Source organism: Poecilia mexicana, unplaced genomic scaffold (genome assembly GCF_051168715.1).
Source record: "Poecilia mexicana isolate PSO_F unplaced genomic scaffold, ASM5116871v1 scaffold_14, whole genome shotgun sequence".
In the NCBI taxonomy this organism is placed as follows: Eukaryota; Metazoa; Chordata; class Actinopteri; order Cyprinodontiformes; family Poeciliidae; genus Poecilia; species Poecilia mexicana.
Genome location: NW_028263383.1, coordinates 4232383 through 4250948, shown reverse-complemented (window position 1 = coordinate 4250948; position 18566 = coordinate 4232383). Strand labels below are relative to the sequence as shown.

The 18566-nt window shown below is 38.9% G+C and overlaps 1 protein-coding gene across 1 annotated transcript in view; it reads left to right on the top strand.

Moving 5' to 3' along the window:
* LOC106921753 (ryanodine receptor 1-like) overlaps window positions 1-18566 on the top strand; it is a 51372-nt gene that overhangs the window by 26375 nt on the left and 6431 nt on the right. The window contains exons 60-91 of the mRNA XM_088012657.1: window positions 22-137; window positions 277-344; window positions 420-541; window positions 669-718; window positions 870-930; window positions 1034-1160; window positions 1244-1355; window positions 1451-1532; window positions 1685-1815; window positions 1894-2214; window positions 2305-2545; window positions 2626-2713; window positions 2811-2903; window positions 4059-4073; window positions 8292-8462; window positions 8548-8607; window positions 8724-8858; window positions 8980-9092; window positions 9171-9267; window positions 9343-9452; window positions 9559-9610; window positions 9708-9782; window positions 13332-13431; window positions 13517-13596; window positions 13680-13756; window positions 13868-13941; window positions 14470-14487; window positions 17206-17286; window positions 17389-17477; window positions 17647-17775; window positions 17857-17961; window positions 18421-18502. Of these exons, the coding sequence (XP_087868783.1) occupies window positions 22-137; window positions 277-344; window positions 420-541; window positions 669-718; window positions 870-930; window positions 1034-1160; window positions 1244-1355; window positions 1451-1532; window positions 1685-1815; window positions 1894-2214; window positions 2305-2545; window positions 2626-2713; window positions 2811-2903; window positions 4059-4073; window positions 8292-8462; window positions 8548-8607; window positions 8724-8858; window positions 8980-9092; window positions 9171-9267; window positions 9343-9452; window positions 9559-9610; window positions 9708-9782; window positions 13332-13431; window positions 13517-13596; window positions 13680-13756; window positions 13868-13941; window positions 14470-14487; window positions 17206-17286; window positions 17389-17477; window positions 17647-17775; window positions 17857-17961; window positions 18421-18502 (3275 nt within the window). The remainder of the gene's footprint in view (window positions 1-21; window positions 138-276; window positions 345-419; window positions 542-668; window positions 719-869; window positions 931-1033; window positions 1161-1243; window positions 1356-1450; window positions 1533-1684; window positions 1816-1893; window positions 2215-2304; window positions 2546-2625; window positions 2714-2810; window positions 2904-4058; window positions 4074-8291; window positions 8463-8547; window positions 8608-8723; window positions 8859-8979; window positions 9093-9170; window positions 9268-9342; window positions 9453-9558; window positions 9611-9707; window positions 9783-13331; window positions 13432-13516; window positions 13597-13679; window positions 13757-13867; window positions 13942-14469; window positions 14488-17205; window positions 17287-17388; window positions 17478-17646; window positions 17776-17856; window positions 17962-18420; window positions 18503-18566) is intronic.

Below are 18566 nucleotides of genomic sequence, written 5' to 3'. Positions count from 1 at the left end.
GTCGCCTCTTTCTGTGTTCAGGGGCCTGAAAGACATGGAGTCGGAGATATCATCCATTGAAAAGAGATTTGCTTACGGCTTCCTGCAGAAGCTGCTGAAATGGATGGAAATAGCCCAGGAGTTCATTGCTCATCTCGGTACTGTGGGGAAAAAATGCAAAAGAAATGTCTTGATGTCACATGTTAAAAATCTGTGAGGCACTAAGAATAAACCAAATCTAGATTTGCTAAGCCAGTGCTAATGTGTTATTGCCATATTTTGGAATACGTTTTGCAGAGGCTGTGGTGAGCAGTGGGCGAGTAGAAAAGTCTCCTCATGAGCAAGAAATCAAATTCTTTGCTAAGGTAAAACCTGTGAGAAAATCATTTTAAAGGCTAAATCTCTTTGTGGTACTAATCTAAAAAAAAACACTTTTGTAGATACTGATGCCTTTAATCAACCAGTACTTCAAAAATCACTGCCTCTACTTCTTATCAACGCCTGCAAAAGTCCTGGGCAGTGGCGGCCATTCTTCTAATAAGGAGAAGGAGATGATTGCGAGGTGAGTTCTCCCATTGTTCTAGTGTGCAAATACTTGCTTTGAATTCTTCTTTCTAATCTCATTTCTTTATTCATGTCCTTTTTCTTGGATTTCTCTCTCCCTTTACTTTTTTTTCTGCTTGTTATAGTATCTTCTGTAAAATGGCTGCTTTGGTGAGGCACAGAGTTTCTCTCTTTGGTAAGATTTCTCATTAGATTATTTCCGAGTCTTTTGGTTCCCTCTGACTGAGGAGACCTCCTTTTACTCTAACCTGGATAACTTCAACTAAATGCTTGCCCGGTTAGTGTGTATCAAAATTTTATAATACAACCTCCGTTTGCTTCTGTAGGAACGGATGCTTCTGCGATAGTTAACTGTCTTCACATATTGGCCCGGTCATTGGATGCAAGGTTGGCTGCTTCTTAAAACATCTTTCAAGATGAATGTGTGTTTATTCTTACTCTTTGAAATTTCTGTTGTGACATGTTCTTACTGCGTTTCTGTTTTTTTTAGGACTGTGATGAAATCAGGTCCTGAGATTGTGAAAGCAGGCTTGCGGTCATTCTTCGAGAGTGCAGCCGATGATGTGGAGAAGATGGTGGAGAACCTCAAACTGGGCAAAGTATCCAAAGGCAATCAGGTACATAATGTTTGAAACAGATTATGCAAAGAAATTAAACACTGGAATTAAATTCAAAATGCCATCTGCCTCGTCCACGATAGCAAGTGAAAGGCGTTTCCCAGAATATCAACTACACAACCATCGCCCTGCTGCCTGTGCTTACCTCCCTGTTTGATCACGTCGCTCAGCATCTCTTCGGAGACGATGTCATGCGTGAGTTGTTTCCTCAAATTTCTGTTTATTTCTTTGCCTTTAGTGTATTATTTGACCTGGATCTGCCGTCTGTGTTTCTGGTTACCTGCACACAGTGGATGATCTGCAGATTTCCTGTTATAGAATCATGTGTAGCATCTACTCAGTTGGGACTGTCAAGAACCCACATGTCGAGAGGTAACTCAAACTTTGCTCACACAGGTGCTGTAGTAATAAGGAATACAGCACTCTTTAGCATTTCCTGCACTGTGAATCGACTAGGAATTCTGGGAACTTGAGAGTAGGGAAGCATGAATCTGTTGGCTCCAAGTTATCTTTTTTGTAAACAGGCAAAGACCAGCTCTTGGGGAATGTCTGGCTCATCTTGCTGCTGCAATGCCAGTGGCCTACTTAGAGCCTCATCTAAATGAATTCAACGCTTTCTCTGTGTACACCACAAAGACACCAAGAGAGAGAGCTAGTGAGTTTAAAACCATTGTATAATCCTGCTCAGTACAGCCTTGATCCTTAGTTTTCTTCCATCCCCTCTTGTGCAAAGTCCTGGGTCTTCCCAATGCGGTTCAAGAGTTATGTCCTGACATCCCACCGCTGGACCTTCTGCTGAAGGAGATTGGAGACTTGGCAGAGTCGGGGGCCCGCTACACTGAGATGCCTCACGTCATTGAAATCACTCTGCCCATGCTGTGCAACTACCTGCCACGGTGGTGGGAGAGAGGACCTGAAAACTTTCCTGAGATGGAGGGTCAACTCTGCACCGAGGTCACTTCAGAACATCTGAATCAACTTCTGGGCAGCATCATGAAAATTGTAGTCAACAATCTGGGTATTGATGAAGCCTCCTGGATGAAGAGATTGGCCGGTGAGCAATGGGTAGCTTGCTGCAAAGCCATGTTTTCCTGAGTTAGTCTTCTTGCTCAAATGAAATGGCACAATTTGTTTTCTCTGCTAGTGTTTTCGCAGCCCATCGTGAGCAGGGCAAAGCCAGAAATGCTGAAATCCCACTTCATTCCAACGATGGAAAAGTTGAAGAAGCGCACGTCAAAGGTGGTGGCTGAAGAGGACCATTTGCGGATGGAGGGGAAATCAGAGGGGGACGAGGAAGATGGGACGATACGCGATGAGTTTGCTGTGCTCTGCAGAGACTTGTATGCCCTCTATCCTCTGCTTATTCGCTACGTGGACAACAACAGGTGAAAGAAAATCACCGCCATCGTTTACAGCCTCTTAACCAGGGTACTTACTTATTCCACCTTGTCTTGTTTTCCTACAGAGCGAGGTGGCTGACCTGCCCTGATCCAGATGCAGAAGAACTTTTCCGAATGGTTGGAGAAGTCTTTATTTTCTGGTCCAAATCCCATGTGAGTTCGTTCATCTTGTCTTTGATAACAAACATCGGTTGGAAAGTTAACTTCCTTTATCTGGCGTTTCTTGCTCTCTTTGCTTTCCACTTTGTAGAACTTCAAGCGAGAAGAGCAGAACTTTGTTGTGATGAACGAGATCAATAACATGTCATTCCTCACTGCTGACAGCAAAAGCAAAATGAGCAAGGTGAGGGATTACAGTCTTACTGTACTGCTAAATCTCATTTTAGGCATTTCTGTCACTGTTGTTGGCATTGAACGTATACGTTTGTGTTTTTGTGTAGATGTCTTTTGTTCCTTTAGATTTTTTTTTGTTATACATCTGTAACCATTTTCTGACATTTACTGTTGGTCAACAATAAGCTGTAGTAAAAGTATGGATGTTGAATTTTTGTGTGGTTTTCTTGTGATGATGTGAACATCAGTCTTTTATTAGGAGAAAGTATAATTCATATCTTGATCCAAAAACGATGAAGCTGTTTTTTGCCTGATCTTGAGACATTTGCTTCGGGGAAAATGTTCTGCTTAATTTAATTTAACTAGACATCAATAATTTTCCACTTCAGCTGTGAACTTCACCACTGGGTGACAGATAAAGCAACAGATTATTTTGATATTGTTATCAATACAAAAAGTAGTTTATGATATTTAGAAACAAGTTTGGATTTGTAGCCTCCTGCACGATCTCCTTCTTTTGCATTTTATAGTTTTTTGATGCTCCTAAACAAAGCTGCAGTGAAATTTTCTGATAATGAAGAAATAATTTTGTTGCATCCAAATTAAACAGATTTACGGTTTGTAGTTAAATGCCTGAATATCCTTTTTTACATGTGATGCCACTTAAAGCTCCGTAGAAGTGCAAATACTATTTAAATTGTATATTTAATGGCGATACTGATCACCTAAACTAAATGGAAGACAATGACTTTAGATTTCTGCACTTAGTCATTTGGTGAGATTAAAAATGAAGCATTTTCCCAAAAGTAAATATTTCTTCATCATGAGTTGATGATTTTCTTATCACAAGAAAACCATTCAAAGAGCAGACGGCTGTCCTTGGCGTGTGTAGCAGCTTCTTTAAAAAAAAAAAAAAAAAAAACATTTTTATTTGGCACATATTTAAAAATAAATATGTTTATAGTGTATATATCTGGTTTCGCTTCTGGTACATTTTTCATTAATCCCTGTCTGCAGGGCTCGGTGGAATGTGATGTAGTTTGCTGTAATTTCTTAAGGCTTGTATTTTAGTTCCCATTTTTCTTAAGAGTAGCAGTTGTGTTAACGATATTCTCTCTCTGGCTGTCCTCTGTGCTCTTCCTTTGGGTTGCGGCTGGGTTTCCAGGGCGGTGACACAGAGGTTAGACTTTTTTTCTGCACGAGCGCTGTGCTGACCGCATGGCACCTCACTTTTGGGGAAAATTTTCATCAACCCCTCCAGCACACTGGCACATCTAATAATCTGCATTCACGTGTAATCCATACACAAATAAATGTGCATACTGGTGCTTTTATTTAGACAGAGCTGATCCAAGATTGTGTGGGGCCATAAGCAGAATTTGATTTTGAGGGGGGCAATTTGATTTCACAGCCCTATATGGCCAGAGTTCATAGCAATAAAAGATATTAAAGCTAAACAGATACGTTTTTTTCACTTTGTTAAATTTTCTACTCTAAGCCATTTGAAGACAAACAAATCCCACTAACCACGGCTGTTATGGTTTAATTAAAAAAATTAAATACTGTTTACCACTAATATGATTCCTTTATAAAACATGTATGGATTGAATGCTTACGCTTTTGTGGTAACGTCTTCAAGCTCCATAAGCAATTTTAAAGAAAAAAATAAGAAAGAGATCAAAGTTATTTTGCTAAGTACTAAGTGTTCCCTGTATTGGTTAATTTGTAACTACAATATGTTCATACAATGTGACTTTAGCACAGACACAAGCAACTGAAATTATAACACTAGCAACAGCAAACTTTTAGAGTTTGTTTCCTCTTAAATCCTCAATATGTTTAAATCAAGAAGAATTTAAAATCTTTGTATTTTATTTTGAAAAGTTAAGTAAAGCGAAATGTAATGTTTGAGATCTATTTTCTGGGTTTGAATTTCAGGGTTTTTCGCCCTGGGGGGTTTTACTAAGCAGCTTAGTTCACATATGCCTTGGGCCAGCTCTGCATTTGGTCATACTTACGGAAACACGCATAAACATGTGTATGGTTCATACAAAGAGACATGTCCAACTCTGCTTTAACTTGTGAACATATTTGCCCATGTAGAGAATTGGCGATAATTGGTCACAAGTTAAACATGCTGACATTCTCGGTGGATCCCAGGACAGACGGGCAGGCCTGTGGGCCGCTCCCAGTCCTGCCAGTGTGCGTGGAGGGGAGCCTGGAGGCGCTTGATGAAAGTAAACATCGGTAGAGATGGGCTCATGGCACCGGTCTTTACATGGATCCTGTTGAGGCCGTGAAAGAACAGTGCCATCATCCTCTCATCCTCTCACTGAGTTTGCCCTTTTATTTCATCATAGTTGAGTTGGAGACTTCTTGTTTGCCTTTTTTTTCATTTGTTTATTTTTTATTTTCATTGATGGGTGGTTGAGCTGTATGTTTTTGTAATGTAGCTTTTCGCCTCTAGGGGACGTTGTTAGTCTTCTCTGTGCTCTTTCTTTTCTCCTCCCTTAAAATGCCACAGCACATTTTGGCTCAGTTTCCCGTAGACTTATTAGTTTGCAGACTAATATGTGGTTTGAAGCTTAATGTCACTGAAGTAGGTTTTTCTCACACTTGTTGGGTTCCCCCTTAAAATTAAAATGGCCATGAACCTAACTAAAACATTAATTCACACTTATTTTATAAATTCCCTCAATTGTTTGCACCCTCTAAACCACTCCTATGTAACATAGATATATGTTTTACTTAATAGCTATTAGTAGTGGATACTACCTTAGTTGACAGAGACTGATTAATTGTTTAATGTGTCATGGAGCAAATTCTCTAAAGAGTGTGTGAAGTGAAGGAAATTCATTGAAATTTATTTTGCTTTTGATTTCAGCATTTATGTGAAATTACTCCTAAAATTTGTCTTGTCTTAAATGAAAAACTTATATATGCACACATTAGCCAATGTAGCAATTTACTCTACACTGTAACTGCTTTAGGTACAACATTTATTGTCATCCATGGTAAAGATGTGTAAAAAGCATTAAAATTAATCTCTTATTCAGGTAGGATAGTCTTACACTGAAAAAAAAAATATAATTTGAGTACATTTATACCTTGCCCTAATAAAGTATTGTTTTAAATCAACAGTGGTACAATTATCGACAAAGACTCATAAATGTAACTAAAGCATTTTTATATTTAACTTTTTTTTTAGGTAAACATGGTTTCCGGGAATCTTTAATTAGTGATCTGCAACTTTCTGTTTCTCCTGAAATGTGACTTGTTGCTGTCCTAGTGGCAAAAAAGGCTCACACAAAACAAAAATACCACTGGCGCCAATACTTATTGCATCTTCAATTTTATTAAAAACTATTTTTTTCTTAACATTCTTCACTAGTTAAAAGCTCAGCCATCTAGCCAGATTGAATTCACATATAGTGTTGTTTTGCATCCTTCAAATGGGAGCAGTCTCTGCCTTGTGTTGTATTTTTGCTTCAAAGACGGATAACGTCAGTCTTTTTAAAGAGCATGTATTTTGAAGGATAAGTGTTCTCACCATGAAGTACTTTCACATGCAACACAGTAAACTCTCGCATCAATTTGTCCGTCTTGGAGGAATCCAGAAAGAGCAGCTAACAGAAGAACTGAACTTTTGCAAAAACAAAGTCGGAGTTTGAGGCATGTAAAGTGATAAAAGCCCCCAGCAGATGTTTGACAGTTTAACTGCATGCAGCAAATAGATTTAACCTTAAAAATAGTTTTATACTCCTTAACGCCATCTGATATTTTAACTCTTAACAAACATAACAAGTAACAGTGTTCACAGAATGCTTACTGGTTCCTCACCTGAGTGGAATATAATTATTGCATGCTGTAATTGTAGTTTCTTTTGTTTTAATAAGACCCTTTTTTTTCAGCCTTCCTAATCCCCATGGCAGTGATGTCACATCCTTCCCTTTAATTTTCTCTAGATCTTCAGTTTATCAGTCTGAGCTAAAAGATTGTAGTTTGAAATTCATGCTCAAATGTAATATTTCAGCTAAGCATGATAGTTATATCTTTGCCAGAATCATTTATAATGTTAACTAGGCATTTCTGCTATTAATTGCACAACTTCCATGTTCTGCATTGCCTTGTAAAAGTAATCATTTCAAGTTTTGCTGAAGTGATCAAGGGATCGCTACAAACCTAAATGTATTTTATTGAAATGTTTGCTGAAAGAGTAGTATATGAGAGTAAAGTTAAAAGGACACAGCTTTGACTTTTTTAGTCATAAAAATGTGAGAACCCTGGTGTGAATTTCTATTCACTCACATTTGAGTGGTCCTCTGCAAAAGTGCAATGCCTCACCTTCAGAAGTCACCTACCTGTGTGTAATTTCCCTGCCAGCATCCCTAGGTGGGCCCCATGTGGGGGAAAGGAGGGCTGATATATGGGTCCCATATGGGTTTGTCCGCGGGTTCCACGATGGCCCCACATGGGTTTGCCCATGTACGGCCACAGCCCACATGGGTTTGCCCATGTAGGGCCACAGCCCACATGGGCCCAATATGGTGGTGGCCCACATGGGTTTGCCCATGTAGGGCCACAGCCCACATGGGTTTGCCCATGTAGGGCCACAGCCCACATGGGTTTGCCCATGTAGGGCCACAGCCCACATGGGCCCAATATGGTGGTGGCCCACATGGGTTTGCCCATGTACGGCCACAGCCCACATGGGTTTGCCCATGTAGGGCCACAGCCCACATGGGCCCAATATGGTGGTGGCCCACATGGGTTTGCCCATGTAGGGCCACAGCCCACATGGGCCCTATATGGTGGTGGCCCACATGGGTTTGTCCATTTAGGGCCCATGTAGGGCCCATGTGGGCTGTGGCCCTACATGGGCAAACCCATGTGGGGCCATCGTAGAACCCGCGGACAAACCCATATGGGACCCATATATCAGCCCTCCTTTCCCCCACGTGGGGCCCACCTAGGCATGCTGGCTGGGTTTGTTCTTTATATAAATCTGACTCTGCTGCATAGGCTGCAAAGAGACCCATAATGTCTGCATATGCCATATACAGATGATCTGTATCGAGTTTGCTGAAATTGAAAGAAGAGCGTGAACAAACGCTCCCATTAAAAGATACTGATGGATGTAGATACGATCAAGAGTGGATACTTTGTATTAGCAATTAGTTATGCTCAAAAACATGTTTTTCAGTCTCATGAATGCACTATAAATCAAAACTTACACACTCAATTAGATTCTGTAATACACACTAATCTAAAAAATATGTTATTGTTATTTTCTGCATTGTACATATCACTAATGAGAGCGCATATCCCAGGTGTCGCGCCTGTAAGATTTTACGGAATATTGTGAATGCTTTTGGTTTGTTGTCATTCCTGTCCTCAGGGTGGAGGCTCAGACACCGAGCGCACCAAGAAGAAGAAGCGTGGAGATCGCTACTCTGTTCAGACGTCACTCATTGTTGCTGCCTTGAAGAAGATGCTGCCCATTGGCCTCAACATGTGCTCCCCTGCCGATCAGGAGCTCATCAACTTGGCCAAAATCCGCTACTCTTTGGTAAGGTTTCTTCATTTTTTTATAGTAAAGATTTGGGTTTGAAGATAGTTATTGATTGCTAATGAATGTTTGTTTCACTTAACAGAGAGACACAGATGAAGAAGTAAGAGAGTTCCTGCAGAACAACCTCCATCTTCAGGGCAAGGTGTAATATCTGACCCGTTAACACAGCAGGGTCAAGTTTTACACATGAGTCAAGGTTCTAGGTAATCAGAAAGATCACATCTCAGAAATGTTTGTGGCCTGTTTTTGTGTGAAAAGGTGGACAACCCCTCCATGCGCTGGCAGATGGCCCTTTACAAAGAGATGGCAGGAAAGGCTGAAGATGCTGATGCTCCAGTGAAAGTTGTCAAGAGAGTACAGGAGGTGTCTGCTGTCCTCTACCATCTTGAAGTGGTAAGCACAAGAGAACCGGTTATATGGCGAATGTAAATTATGCACCTCAACCGCAGGATAAGACGACAGGAAGGAACATTAGTAAGAAAAGTAAACACCAAAATGTTTCTGTCTCTGCAAGACGGAGCATCCTTTTAAATCCAAGAAAATGGTGTGGCACAAATTGCTGTCCAAGCAGAGACGCAGGGCTGTGGTGGCCTGCTTCAGAATGACGCCACTTTACAACATTGCAAGGTGAGAAAGCTACACACACCGTGGATATTTACTGAACGCCAACATTCAGTTATTTATGACTGCTAACATTCTTTCCAGGCACAGAGCTTCAAACATGTTCCTTGAGGGATACAAGCGCAACTGGATTCAGACGGAGGGTTGCTCATTTGAGGACAGGATGATAGACGATTTATCTGTGAGTAACATTTCCTTCATCTGGATCCAGATTTTCTCAGACGTTCTCTCACGTTCGTTTTCCTGTGACGTCTAGAAAGCGATGGAGCAGGAAGAAGCAGAGGAAGAAGAAGAGAAGGAAACCAAGCCAGATCCCCTTCACCAGCTTATTCTTCACTTCAGTCGAACAGCGCTGACAGAAAAGAGGTCAGGCAGGTCCAACCGGACTCTACGGTTTCTCGTATGAAGAGCATTAAACCACAACTGTTGCAAAATGCTCTCGTGAGATTGTCGCCTCTTCTTTCAATTTCAGCAAACTCGATACAGATCATCTGTATATGGCATATGCAGACATTATGGCAAAGGTGCGTCCCTCCCACGAGATCCCAGCTGCGGGATGTGATATTTGGCATCCTGTTTATCGAACGGATGAAATGACTTTTCACTCCGTCTTTATGTTAGAGTTGCCATATTGGTGAAGAAGAAGAAATGGGAGAGGAAATGATGGAACAATCTGAAGATGAGATGTCCTTTGAGGTGCGACAGTCAGAACTGGTAATGGGCGACCAGGGGCTAGGGACCAGGAACACGGCGGAGCGGTAGCTTTCGATGCATCGAGTGAACTCATCATTGGAGCATTTACGTCACAACCACATCTCCTTCTCTCTGTCCCGTCTTGTTGTCTTTACGTGCTTTTTGTCGGCTCTGCTTCATTCATTACTAGTTTCCTAACTCGGCAATCACAAAGTTCCAATCCAGATCTCCATTTTTTTTTTTTTTTTTTTTTTTTTTGTTTCAAAAATTAAACATTAGATTTGATTTTACTGTAAAGCAGCATCTTAGGTAGTTTGATGTGGCGTGTACCATTTCAAAGAGTTTGTTAGTACATCTATTTTTTCATGGCCTAAACCTGGATTGGGTCTAAGAACAGTGTTGAGATAAAGTATTTTCTCCCTTTCAGGTTTCTTCTGTTGTAGCTCATTTTCTTTTGAATATTTCAGATCATCAGAAACGGTTTATGTATTTTTATCATCCCTTGAAAAAATTTTGTTGGCCGGCCAACTCTGGAAAGGATCATCAGTGTTCCTAGCTTCTTCTGTTTGTGGTCACGGTGGTTTGCTGGAAACGGCTTTGTGACACTTTCAAGATGGACAGATACTAATGACTTTGTTTATGGCTTCTTAGTTTTTTGAGCTCCTTTTGCCTCTAGCCTAAATAAAAATAAGCATCCCAGAAAATAAACGTTTAATCACAGTTCTAATTCAGGCTGGAATGAGGACTAAACGCTCAAAGGTGCAGGGTTCAGAAAAACAAGTGTTGCCTAAGCGACAACAGAGACGGCATTCAAAGGAGATGACTGTGAACACAAGAATGAGGAATCAAGTCTGGTGTGTTCATGTCAGGTCCATGCAATTACATGAGACTTAGGAAAGAAAAAAAGGCGTGGCTGATCCAGCTACATGAAGCTCAGAAAGGCCAACACATTCTTTCTACAGAAGATAAAAACAGGTTTTATTTACATTCCACATATGCATTTTCCCAGGAATGAGTGCAGTAACTGACAGAGAAACATTGTTTACTACTTCATGTTGAATAAAGAAGAGATTAATGGAGGAGGGGATTACTTTCCACATGTAAAGTGGCTTGAATTTCTTTTACCCCTTAAATGAATGAAATCAATATTTTGGAGAATTATTTTCTGTATTTACTTAAGTGTTTAATATTTAATTTGTTGATGATCTGAAACATTTAAATGCAACCAAAAAGGCAACAAAAAAAAAATCTGTAAGGGCATAGATACTTTTTTCAGCACTGTAACTCAAGTTAATATAAATGTTTCCATCATAATAATATTCCGCATAATTATTGCATACATATATTTTTTAAACTGCAACTTTGTATATTATTAACCTTTATTGTCCTACCTTATTTTAAAGGTAAAAATATTAAAACAAAAGTAAGAGTAAAAATGTCATGGTTTTTTTTTTAGTGTAGATAATATGCAGTATTAATGTGCAACTCCAGCCGTTCCTGAGCAGACCATCACTCCTTTCCATCCAAGTCTGTGCACTCATTTGCTCACCCTGTGCTGACCTTGCAAGCTCCAATATCAGTCAAGTCAGCTTTCTCTGTTTCCTTTAGGCATTTTTGTGCTTCGTCAAGATGTATCATTTTACACAACTAAAACGTTTATGAATCCAAAAACGGCTTTAAAATGTTTCTAAATGCTTACCGCAAACTGGGGAGTCAGACATGCCTCAAGTCACAGCTTTCTAAGACTGCTTGATCTCTAAAAATATCTCAAGATGCCGTTATGCAAGGTCAAGGACGATGTCATTCCTCCCAGTTTATATTGCTGTCTGTCGTCTTTCTCTCTTTCGCTTCGTCCACTGCTCCATGTAATGTCCCTCACCTTTATAACCCCCGTCTTACTGACTGGATGCTGCTGACCAATGCTCCCTTCCCCCCACTCACATAGCAAACTGACTACAGTGAAAGCCAGGATAGCACACGCATCACAACTGGCAGTCTGTTCATGCAGTCACGCTTTCAAAAGTTCGCACACAGAACATCCGAGAACAATTCGATGTCACTAGACTGTCGGTGACACGAGCACGAGCGTAACTCTCAGGCCGCACGACACATAGTGGGTAGAGCACAGCTAAATGTATGTGGGTGGGAGGGTGGTGGTGGGAGGTGAGGGAGGGTGCGGTCGGGCTAAAGGTTTCCTAAAATTATTTGTGAATTGGTTGAGCAGATGAATGTTCTCTAAATTCAGGATTTTCATTTGACAGCCATTGTCTTCTTGCACGTCATTTTATTTCAAAGTAAAAATAATACCTCTTTATATTGTCATTAATGTATGTTTTATTAATTGAAGCATTACCATGAAATGCCAATAAAGAGGGAAGTCAGTGGGTGGTTGTTAGCCGTTGTCCAAAACATCTTATTTGCAGAGTTCCTGCAACTGAGACACTTTGGAAACGATACCGGGGCGATATGCCAAATCTGTGGGGCCATTTCCTGTAGTCCAACGCTTGCTCAAGCCAGCAAACGTGAAGAATTAGTGTAACAGATCCTTTACTAATGAACTGAGCTATGAGAATGTGTGTAAGAGACAGACACTTTGAAATAGTAGTGATAATTCCTAATGATGCATGTAAGGAAACAGTACTGCAGATGAAAAATAACTAATTATAGCGATCGACAATCCAGGTCTTTTTTTTTTTTTTTTTTTTTTTAGCAGGATTTTGTAGTATTTAAAGGCAATCAACACAGTTTTTAATTTTAAGAATTGTGAAGAAACCTTCATAATCAGTGGAAGTTTAAACCATGGCATTAACAGGAAAAATGCAATCCTAGCGGTTTTAATCCTTAAACCTAAGCTTACGTGAATGAAACATTATGAGTTTCTGAACTACTCCACTGCTCTGAGTGCTCCATCATATGTTCTGATTCTTTACGCCGAGATCAGTCTGGCTGCCATCTGCTGCAGTTAAGAGTTTAGCCTCCTGTGATTTGGAAAAAGAAATAGAAAATAAATATACAACATTAGTTTTCAATGTGTCTAAAGGGACTTGGTGTAAAACCCCACAATTTACTGTTCTCTAGAAACACTACAAAATTGGAGTCTGGCTTCTTTAAAATGGCAAAAACGAACTTTTCTTTTGCCCCTGCTCTAAATGACAACCGTGAGTAAAAATGCCATAAAAATACCAAAACATGTTGATTTACTGAAAAACTAAACCATCTCTTAAGTGACTTAAGTAATATACCATATTGATTATTATATTATAATAATGTTAGAACATTTTATAAATGTTTTTTTTTCATGATGCTTCAAATGATGAATAAATTTAGATTAAATGTAGTGTAAAGATCAACTTCATTTTGTGCAGATTAATATACCTTCTTTCTCGTAGATTTTAATCAGGAATTATTAAACTGTGTCACCTTAACTACGGTGATAGGTGGCGCTGTTTAAATGAATAAGTTACCAATTGGTAGAGCCTCACCTTCCTATTGTAATAATATGTGTGCAATATATAGCTACCAAAAACTCATCATGATTTCTGCCTGCCAAAGGAAAAAGAAATGGAGAAGCAAAGGCTTCTTTACCAACAGTCCAGACTTCATAACCGTGGCGCCGCAGAAATGGTCCTGCAGATGATAAGCGCCTGCAAAGGTAATCCTCCTCCGTTTTTTTACTCTAAAGTGTTTTTTTTTTCCTTCACCGTCTCCCTGTGCTCGAATCTTCCTTTGTTTTCTAGGTGAAACTGGCCCAATGGTGTCTACCACCCTCAAGCTGGGTATTTCCATCCTTAATGGTGGAAACAGCGAGGTTCAGCGGGTATGTGTTGTTGAAACACAGGTGATTATTTGGTGATTTAGTGACGCCGTTTTAAAACTGATTTTCTTCCACTGTGTTGTCAGAAAATGTTGGAGTACCTGAAAGACAAAAAGGATGTGGGCTTCTTTTTGAGTATCCAAGCTCTAATGCAGACTTGCTGGTTGGTTTTCAGTCCTTAAGCTGTTTTCTGTGGGAAAAAATAGTAAAGCAGTTGTTTGTTTCTGACCAGTTAGGACCGCTGAATGAAATCAAAGGTTTATGTTTTAAACAGCGTACTGGATTTAAATGCCTTTGAGAGGCAAAACAAGGCAGAGGGGCTTGGCATGGTTTCAGAGGAAGGAACAAGTAAGTCTCTGATTTCTTCTCTCTACTTTCATGCATAAGATATTTAAGACGCAGACAAGTGAAAGTGATGTCACACAGTTTGATATTTTTTTGCTAAGTAATCAAATGTACGTACTCTTTGCTGCTCATCCTCAACAAGGTATTGGATAAATATAAATCTCAATACTCGCTTGAATCCAAAATAAATAATTTACTATTTAATTCATTTTGTTTTATATGCTTACCATCTTCAACATTAAAGCACAAATTTGATCTGGTAGATTGACAAGTTTGCTAACATAAGTACTATTAACACAGAGAAAATGTAACCGAATTTAGTCAGAAATCATTTCATTTGTATGTCTATTAGTGGTCTAATTCTGGAGAATAGTTAGAAGTTTCAACCAAAATGATTTCGCCATGGAATGTTGTTAATATCCTCCCCAAACCTCATCTCTTAGTCCTCTGCTGTTGTCAACACACTGTTCCTCTCTCCCTTCCCCATGATCACTGCCTCCCTCCCCATGTCCCTCCTTTCATGGTCCTCAGACTTGAACCTAGATCGGGGTAAATCATCATTCTCTCCATTGGCCTCTCTGCTCTCTCATTCCCCTGTCTCACTTGCTCAATTCTTTGTTTTTTGTTTTTTTTTAATGATGATGATTCTGTTGAGAGGGGATTGTCCATTGCTCATGTTCGCACCTTGTGTGCTTTTCCACCGTTATCGAGGGTCAAAAGGAGCACAATCCAACAACCACGTAGTTTATCTACTAAATATGAATTGAAACCAGATCTTTAGCAAGACAAATCAAAATATTTTTCTAAGTTTGACTTCACAATGAAATGTTTCTGTTAGGTTAGTCAGAATTACCAAATAGCCTCTCTTCTCTAAATGCCAGTTTAATGAGGAATTTGAAAGTTCGCCCTTTTCCCCCCCAAATTTAATGTTACCCAACTTTTAGTTTCATTAGACCACAGGACAGTCTGTCAGCAATAAATTGATTTGTAGTTCTAGTTTTGTAGTTCTAGTTTCACTTTAAGGTTGCCGTCCCTGATCTGATTTGCAAATTGTAATCTTGATTTCCATCTTGCTTAGCGTTTGACTTGCAGAGCCTGGGACTTAATTTGTCGTGGTTAAGGACTCTCACCAGCTTAAGCCATTATCTTCACAAGGTCCTTTGCTTTTGTTCTCAGATGCTTTTGTGTGTGAGGTGTGGCCTTAAATACTTTCCCAAATGTAGTTAAAACATCATCATCTACAGTATGTTCGCCCAACTTATTTAAAGGCATTATAATTTTAGTGTAGTTAAACTTCTAATAAACAATTCTTAATCAATGCTCCCTTGTTATTCTGGTGTTTAGAAAGTAGAAGAGATGTCATCATGATGTCACATTCAGCCTAACATTTGATTGGTTGTTAGGCTCTGCGGCTCTGTTAGCCCTCGCTATTAAACTTGCTGAAGGCTAAGCTAAATTCACTTTTCAACAAATATTATATAATTGGAATAAAATTGTGTTCTTATATCATAATTTTGATTACTGTTCAATTTATAGAAACATCAGTATGTATTATGATATGCATTAGTTATGCATACATTTATTTTGTTAGTATTTATTTATTTAAAAAAACACTAATAATTTTATTCCAAGTTTCACATATAAATATTGATTTGATTAGTTATTTTGGTTTTACATTATGGCACTTTTGGCACTCGATACTCTGTGTGTTTTCCATTTTTAAATGCAGTGAATGGAATCCAATATTTTATGTTCATTTACATGTTCCAACCCAAACAACTAATTTTCCATTCAACTCTGATTGCACGCCCTTTGAATATAAACCTAGATGGAAACAGGTAGTTGACTCAAAAGTAATTTTCACATTGGACTTTTTGTTTGGTGCCTTAGAGCCTCAGACTGATCTAATACTGGATTCCCTTCAACATTTCAATGAGATGCACCAATCAGGCCTTCACTGACAAAACTTTGGGGTCTGAATAAAATTTGAGTTTTGCTCGGTAACTCAGTAAAGCTGACTTAGTTAGAATCACGGTGTGCTGATGCATTCGTAGATGGGGATAAAGTGGGTCATTTCTGTTTTGATTCATTCGATGCAGATGCAAAACCAACCAACCAATCAATGAGCCAATCAATGTAAATTGGTCTCATTTCTTTGTCTGGATAATTGATTGGTGCATCACTAATGTTGATGGACAATGTCCTCTCTTACATTTAATTGACATGTCCTGAATTGTTCATTGTTTGTGTGTGTTCACTGCAGGCAGGGGTGCACTGCTTTGGGATAGGACGGTAGTATAAATCATCATTAAAATAGGGCAGCTGATTAGTCAAGTGTCAGTTTGTCAGGCGCAAGGTGTTCGATCCAAACGTCTTGCCCTCAGTTTAATGTTTGCAAACACCAACTGAGTTTTAGTTTTCTGGAAAATATATGGATGTTTTGCATCTCTTTTCCCCTAAGCAACTTCTAAATGTGTCCATAAATGTTCCCACGTAACAAAACAACAGATAATTATGATGAAACGGAAATGGGTTAAACATCGAAAACTAAAAATTAGATTTTTAGTTTTCTAAAAATCTAATTTTTAGAAAACTAAAAATGTGCATATGTGTTTGCAAATAACACATATGCAAATGTGTTATTTTCGAAGTTCCGTTTTGGAGCATGGTATATATTGTGAAAATCATCACCACCTTGCTTGCTTTGGAGGCGAAGGTTTTCAGATCTAGCACCTTGTGCCAAAAAGCTTTTTTACCTATAGAGGACTTTAGAAAACAGATAATTTGTAATTTTTGTGCACTTTACAATTTTTCCATTGTTTATTCTTCTGCAATTAAATATAGATATAGCTAGATAATCAGTTCACCCCTGAACGCTGTAAAATCTTGGCATTAATTCCATCTCTCCATTTGTCAAGCAGTGGATTCTTAGTTCAATTTATACTTGTTGTTAATGTGGCTGTTTTCCACTGCAGCTTGTTTTCACATGTTCTTGGCACCTCTTGTATGTTGTTTGACATACAGTTTGACTGCATGCCTGTGTCCTCAACATTAACCATGTATTTATAACTCTTTGTAAGCGGTGGCAGTTGCAGTATGTGACACTAAAACTCATTTACCTATGATGGTAAGTTGAAAAATGAATTTAATCAATTCTTAAGAGATATGTTTAAGTTGTAATCCTTTTTTTTTCTTTTTGTTTAATAATCTAGGTGAGTTCCCGTACTTTGATTCATACATTTATCTGTGTTAATCTTTCCTCTGAAGATGAGAAAGTCATGGCGGACGACGAGTTCACTTGTGACCTGTTCCGTTTCCTGCAGCTCCTCTGTGAAGGACACAATAATGGTGGGAACACGTCATGTTTCAGATTCGAGCTGGACTGAAATCAAATCAACAGTAAATTCCATCAAAACAGACTTTGCAAGCTGAATAATCCTGTTTCCGCAGATTTTCAAAACTACTTGCGGACACAGACGGGAAGCACAACCAGCATCAACGTCATCATCTGCACTGTGGATTACCTGCTTCGACTCCAGGTGCACTTTGCCTTTAATCTGCCCTGCACAGCGCATGGTGAAAATTATTAGAGACTTAAAATAAGAAAGCGTGTAGTACATACGAGCAAATCATTCCGGAGTTAGTGTTTGTATAAATAATTTTCAAATATGCCAATGCTTTTAACAGTTTTTTTTTTTTTCATTCAAGGAATCTATCAGTGATTTCTATTGGTATTATTCTGGGAAGGATATCATCGATGATCCAGGCAAAAAGAATTTCTCCAAAGCTATGACAGTGGCAAAACAGATTTTTAACAGTTTAACAGAATATATTCAGGTACTTTTACAACAAATTACCAATTTATGTTGTTTCTTTGTAAGTTAGTTTGTAACAAGCAGCCTTTTTTGTTTTCTGCAGGGCCCATGTACAGGCAACCAGCAGTCCTTAGCTCACAGCAGACTGTGGGATGCTATTGTTGGATTCCTGCATGTGTTTGCCCACATGATGATGAAGCTGGCACAGGTGCACAAATTGATGTAACCCAAACATATAAAACGAAGATGCATTTATCATAACTTTTCATATAATTTTTCAAATGGGTTTTTGTAAAGCTTTGAGCTTCCGGTGCAGATTTAAATGCAAACAACATTAAATGAAAGAGAAGTCAGAATATTGTGCGAAAAGCATCATATTAAAGCAGAGTTTAACAAATGTTTTCAAACAAAAATAACCCAAAATAATAGTTGACATTGCTGTTTTATGTTCAGTTTCGTTACATCATGTCACCAAGAAGTTTGGATAAGTTCAGTATTCTAATTAGGCAGCTGAAATTAAAGCACAGCGAATGTTTTCTATAAAAGTTATCCACAGATGTCTCGACATCTGTCTTCCTCACTAATTCTTCCTTGTATCTTTGAGTTGAGTTTATTACCTCCTGCATTCCAGTCATGATATCATTACTGTATTTCCTTATGACCACAGGACTCCAGCCAGATTGCTCTGCTGAAGGAGCTTCTTGACCTCCAAAAAGACATGGTTGTTATGTTGCTCTCACTATTAGAGGGTAAGAAAAAAAAAAACTTAAATACTGCCAAATAAATTTGTGATGCCTTTAAATCACTTGTTTG